The following is a 6921-nucleotide window of genomic DNA, read 5'->3' on the forward strand; positions in this document are numbered from 1 at the left end:
ACTTACAGGAATTATATTTATCTGACTTTACATTTTGATGTAGTTATTTCTCATATTCTACAAGACTGAAACTTCTCCTGGAACACACAGCCTGATTTAACAACACAGCTGAAGTTACTTTGTACTTAAGACTATGAAAGGAGTGTTTGTTTGCCCAGATGTTAGTTATGTAGATTTTATACGTCTAATTCACATTGTACATTATTCCCAACAATTTCAAAGAATGTTCTGGTCTCCTTGAATCCAGTGATGTTTTTATCATGCATCACCATATGTTTCCTTTTTGATTGTTGGCGGAGTAAAAAACATGTCAGTGGAGGTGGTCACTGGTGAAGAGATTGCCAGGGTACAGTGTAGTGTACCTTTATCCTAATTCAGCATCACTTAATTCCTAGATGTCCTTTTAGAAAGATGACAAAGACACTCTAGGACTATGGCGAGAAGTTCAAAAATGGACACTCAAAATAACTATTTCTGAATAATTGTAAGGTTAGTCTTTCTGTGATCTCAGTGCTAGTGCAGCCTAATGCTCCCCCAGGGTTTCTGAAACACTCAGGATGTGGTTATAACACTGTGTCTTGCACAGTAATAGACTGCAGAGTCCTCAGATGTCAGGCTGCTGAGTTCCATGTAGGCTGTGCTGGAGGATGTGTTTGCAGTCAATGTGGCCTTGCCCTTGAACTTTTCACTGTACTCAGTAGCATCACTGTACATAGTAAAAGATCCTATCAATTCCAGGCCCTGTCCAGATCTTTGCTTCACCCAGTGCATAGTACTGGCCATGAAGGCAAAGTCAGAATCCTTGCAGGACAACTTCACTGAGGACCCAGGTCTCACCAACTCAGCTCCAGACTGCTGCAGCTCAAGCTGTGAGTGGACTCCTGTGGAGAGAAAGGCAGAGTGTATATCAGTGATATCCCAGGCCATTTCTCTTCTTCTGATTTGGAACTGGCAAGCCTCTTACCTGCAGTTCCTGACAGGAGGAAGAGAAAGACCCAGATCCATTCCATGGTTAGAGTCGGTGTCTTCAGGGACTGTGGAGAGGACACTGATCATGGGTTGTTTTCAGGGTGAGGACATCCCTGTATTGACTGCCATAGACTCAGGTGATTTACATATTCATAAGCAGAGGACTTCTAACATAAGAACCTCGTCCATCTAGAGAAGATTTGGAAAGGAAGTAATGAAAAGACACATGGGTCAGGCAGTAGAATGCTCAAGTCCGAATCCAATTCCTCCCTGAGGAAATTCATCCAATACACTTTCTATGAGGCCTGGACGGCTGGTATGGTTGTAACTACAGGGATGAATCTCTCAATCTATATGTGGTCTAAGTCTGTTGCTCCACTCTGGGATATGTTAACATGTTGATTTACAGATAATACTTTGTGAAGATGAAGATGAAGAAGATGATTATGATGATATTGATCATAATTATGGAAAATTCCAAAAACCAGCTAACTTTTATAGCTTTAGAGTCTTCTTTCTAATATATGTAATTAATTTTTGCCTTTCTAACAGGTTATGTGCTTCAAAACTCAATAAAATGACTAAAAGTAAATGTGCTTTAAAACTATTTACCTATCAGTGATTATTGCAGGAGGATGATCAGTAAATTACAGGAATAAGCTATATGTGGGTAAAAAATTATTTTATCAGTAAGGCATGGTTACATATATATTGTAAATTACATAGGCACACACACACACACACATACACATATTTCTTGACCAGAAATAAATAAGAAATTTAAATTACTTTTGGAAAAAATGAATGTAAGTAGAGATAACAGTATTAATGATGACAATCTCAAAATCACAGACATTAAATGAGACTCTCATTAGCANCTCTTCCATATTTCATGTCATATATGACTACTTATGCAAAAAAATTATATTGCATTAATGAAATTCCCTAGGTAAAATAGGATGGTCAATATGTGACAGGAGAAATATACACAGTATACAAAATAGACATATGAAAAAAATCATACATATGTAAAGTTGTTATTTCTGTATTTCATAAAGATTTTAATATATGAAATATTCTATAATATACAACCACTCTCAGGACTCTCACCACTATCTACAACTACTACAGTGCATCTCAAAAAGAAAATGACTTCCAGGCATAACAGGCTCATTCACATGTGAATCTACAGAGACTGTGACAGCATGGGCAGGAAATGCAACTCAATCCAAATGAAGACCCAGTGTTGAGAGAAGGACATGGCCACAGGCTCTCACCTTTCGACAAAATAGTTTCTGAAATTGGCATTCATGTTTAAAGAAAACATTAGCTTTCTCCAATGGATCATTGTTGGTCTTATAACCACATTTAAAGGTGGACTCATGACTAGCAGTAGGAGATCAACACAAAATGAACTCAACAGTGTTTTTGTATATATTTACTCTCATTATTATGTGCATTGATTGCTGTATTTGGCTTTTGAATATATTTCTTGATTACTGAGTTGCATTTTATGGGTTTGAGAGTGTGTGTGTTTTATCTTTTTTATTTTTGTAACCCCTCTTAAATGTGTTCCCTTCTTTCTATAGAAAAATAAATGAAAGGGTGAATAGTTAGGTGAGTGGTGAAGTTTCTCACAGAAGTTTTTAAGGAAAATCAGTGATCAGAATACATTGTATAAATTTTATATTTTCTTACTATTATTTCTTTACTTTCTAGTCATTGTCCCTTTACCAGTACACCCTCTCATATTTCCTTATCCTACTCCTACTCCCCCATATCTTCAACAAGGTTCTCCACCACCACCTTCCCACTCCCTGGAAATTCAAATGTCTTAAGGGATAGGTACACTTCTCCCACTGAGGCCAGAACAGGCAGTCCTCTACCGAATATGTGCCAAGGGACTCAGATCAGCTCCTGTAAGCTGCCTGGATAGTTGCTCAGTTTCTGAGAGATCTCAGGAGGCAAGGTATATATATATATATATATATATATATATATATATATATTAAAAAATGAGAAAATACAAATCTTTGAAGTGTTTAACACAGAATCTTCACAGTGAGTATAAAAACATTACAGGTAAATCACAATAGTTACATGTAAGTTAAGAAAGAATACAGCAGGGTTAGAGAGATGGCTCAGTGGTTAAGAGTACTGACTGCTCTTCCAGAGGATAGGTTCAATTCACAACAACCACATCCATCACAACTATCTGTAATGGTATCTAATGCACTCATCTGATGTGTGTCTAAAGACAGCTACGATGTACTTGTATACGTAAAAGTAAATAAATAATATTTTTAAAAAGAAAGGAAACCACAGAGAATAAAGAGTCTCCCTCCACACCCACCACATTATCTCTCTGCTGGGGATTCTTGAACCCATTGTGCCCCCTGCTTGTCATGAGCTCACCTGTAGGTAGATTTCCCATCACTTACACTGAAGTTGCCTAGTCGAACTTCACCAGTAACATGTCCCTGAAACTATTGTGTGTGTAGGGCTCAGATGTAGAGAGAAATGGCTCTTGTTTATAAAGAGATGATGACTGATTCTCAGCATATGATTTTAAGTTGTTTCTACTTCATCATCCATTAAGCTTTTAAAGTCATCTGCTTTCCTAGTGGCAGTAGGAACAAGCTCTAACAGTTGTCATTTATAATACTGTGTAAACAGGAGAGATCATCTACATGTGGAGGGGCTTGTGTCCACTGTCTCATGTGACTGATGTCCACAACTCTCTTTAAGGGGGTCTGTGACTATGTGACAGGGACCTGGTGTTAGGAACAGACAAAGCTCCAACTGTTCTTTCTGGGTCCCCTGGACTTCAAGCNTAGCTCAACTTTAGAGGCTTCCTCTCATGGTCCACCTCCCCACAGAGAGAAATTCTCATGCAGTCCAAAATTATACAAGATGCAACTTATGTACTTCATAAAGTTGTGACATACAACCAANAAGGAATCCCAAATTGTTAAAAAACACCATGAAAGTTCTATTTCTTTGATATCAATTATTTTAGGCCTGCAATATAGGCTTAAGTTTTTCTTCTTTATTGGTTATTTTATTTATTTACATTTCAAATGCTATTCCCCTTCCCAATTTCCCCTCTGTAAACCCTCTCTTTTCCATCCCCCATTTCCTCTGCTTCTATGGGGGAGTCCTGCACCCACCCAGGAACACACCCACTCCTATCTCACTGTCCTAGTCTTCCCCTACATTGGGACATTGAGTCTCCTCAGAACCAAAGGCCTCTCCTCCCGTTGATGCCAAAAAAATCAATCCTCTGCTGCACATGCAGCTGGAGCCATGAATCCCTCCATGTGTAATCTTTGGTTGGTAGTTTAGTCTCTGGAAGCTCTGGGGAGTATGGTTGATTGATAATGTTGTTCTTCCTATGCAGTTGCAAGCATTTGTGCTTCTTTAGTCCTTCCTCTGTCTCCACCATTGTGGTCCCCATGCTCAGTCCAATGGTTAGCTGTGAGCATCAACATCTGTACTGGTGAGGCTCTCGCAGAGCCTCTCAGGGGTCAGATATTCCAGGCTTCTGGCAGCAAGCACATCTTGGACGCCCACTCTCCAGCAAGTAAGACACCACAACAGGCTACAACAGGATCCTTCTGCAACACGTTTATTGGGAGAGCATGGACTGCGTAGGCCAAAGACCCCAAGCTCCAGAAATGGCGCTGCTTATATAGGCCTAGGAGTGACGTGTCCATACCTGATTGGTTATGCTATCAGTACCTCATTAATATGCCTTGGGCCAGGCAGTGACTCGGCAAAAAACTCTTATGCACATGCGCACATTGGTTGTTTACCCATATTCATGGGTGGTGGCCAGTGGTAGCCAGTGCCATCTTGTAATGATATTTGCAGCTTCCCACATCTCTTGTAATGGCGTTTGCTGCTTCCCACATCGTTGGTAGTTTAGTCTCTGGGAGCTCTGGGGAGTATGGTTGATTGATAATGTTGTTCTTCCTATGCAGTTGCAAGCATTTCTGCTTCTTTAGTTCTTCCTCTGTCTCCACCATTGTGGTCCCCATGCTCAGTCCAATGGTTGGCTGTGAGCATCAACATCTGTACTGGTGAGGCTCTCGCAGATCCTCTCAAGAGTCAGGTATCCCAGGCTTCTGGCAGCAAGCACATCTTGGCATCAGCAATAGTGTCTGAGTTTGCTGACTGCAGATAGGATGGATCCATAGGTGGGACAGTCTCTGGATGGCATTTGCTTCAGGCTCTGCTCTAAGCTTTCATTTGCATTTCCATTTCCTTTAGACATGAAAATTTCTGTTTGATGTATTGGATTAAATTCATAAATATAGGAACTGATAAGATGTAGCAAAATAAAGATGTAGACTATTTAGAATTACCATATTTGGCCATTTAAGTGTGATTTTTCATAAGTAAACACTTGATTAATAACTTAAATATTACTCCAGGTCAAGAGAAGCATTTGATGCCCGCAATAGGAAAGCCCATTTGTGAATAAGAAAATATATTTTCTCCAAATAATTTTTGAAGATTAACTGATAATATTCAATTTAATAACACTTACAAGCATTACCAAGAGCAAATAACTAATATGTGAAGATGTGTGGATGATAGTTTGCTGCTTCAAAACAACTACTCAAATTGATGTTTCACATAACTGAATCTGGCCACTTGTTTGATGATCTGTAGCTTCTACAGGGAGAACTATTGTCCTGTGCAGCTATTAAGTAATGTTTAGATATCATTTAGATACCAGATGCCACATTGGCATCCCTGTTAGCTATTGCTGCCACACATTATATTGATCTCTGAAAATGATCACTGTGAGGTTGATCAGAAAAATGGGATCTGAATTCTAACACCTGGAACCCATGTCAACAGGTCATGTACTGGGTTTGAGAAATGGCCCAATAGTTAAGAGTAAATGTTGTTCTTCCAGAAGATCTGGATTTAGTTCTAAACAACCACATCAGATGGTGTACAACCAAATGNCTGTGACTCCAAATTTGAAGGATGCACTGCCATCTTCTGGTATCCAAGAGTACCCACACAAATGTGTCATTTAATTACCGAGAAAACTACACAAATACACAAAAATGAAAAGCAAAACAAACAAAAAACATATTTTAAAAACTTCTGAGTTTCACAATACTCACATAAAAGCCAAATGCCCCAGAATCTGTCTGCTGTCTTAGACTCAGAAACAGAGGAGCAGAATGGTCCCTGAAGCTTTCACCTCAGGAGAAATTGATCAAATTCAAAAATTGATCTCTAGTCAAATTGATGAGCTCAGGCTTAGTGAGAAANTATTACTTAAAATATATAGGGGAGAGCAATAACAGTTACACNTCACATCCACCACTTGTCACCACATGTACATACAAATCTTTCATACCCAAAAAATTAAAATAAAAAATGGACTGTCTCATTCTATAACACATGTCTAATGCTCCCTTAAAATTTGTCATAAAATTTGCCTCCCCGCTGCTTAGAGGAGAAGGGGATTAGAAGAAGAGAGGTAGGTAATGGGAGGAGAAGGTAGAGCTGTGACTGGGATGTAAAGTGAATAAATAATAAAGTGTCAAAAAAAAACAAAGAAAACAAAACAAAGCAGTGCTCAGAATGGATAACATTGAAACTTTTAGTTAAATGAACACAAGATCCACATACTGTTTCTCTACTACTACAAAATCTTCAATAACTCCTTTCATACTTATGAGCCATATTAGAGAATAGAAAATCTTGTGAGTGTTCCACTTTCCCCATTATTACTCATTTTTATTTGTTTTAATTAGTAGCTTTCATACATGAATCATATTTTAACTATTCAAAAACACANAAACATACCAGAAATGATAGATTAATTTATCATGGATGACCAGTACCTTAAATGATACTTAAACGTTAAATACTTAAACGATAAAGAAAAAAATAACTTCTCTCTCTCTCTCTCTCTCTCTCTCT

General features: G+C 38.5%; 1 gene segment (V, D, J or C); it reads right to left on the reverse strand.

Moving 5' to 3' along the window:
* Nucleotides 1-552: 552 nt before the first annotated feature.
* LOC110306642 lies at nucleotides 553-1010 on the reverse strand. The segment is given in 2 exon segments: nucleotides 553-881; nucleotides 965-1010. Coding segments are annotated over 2 exon segments (375 nt in total).
* Between the last annotated feature and the right edge of the window lie 5911 nt (nucleotides 1011-6921).

The sequence above is a fragment of the Mus caroli genome, chromosome 12 (genome assembly GCF_900094665.2).
Source record: "Mus caroli chromosome 12, CAROLI_EIJ_v1.1, whole genome shotgun sequence".
NCBI classification, from domain to species: domain Eukaryota; kingdom Metazoa; phylum Chordata; class Mammalia; order Rodentia; family Muridae; genus Mus; species Mus caroli.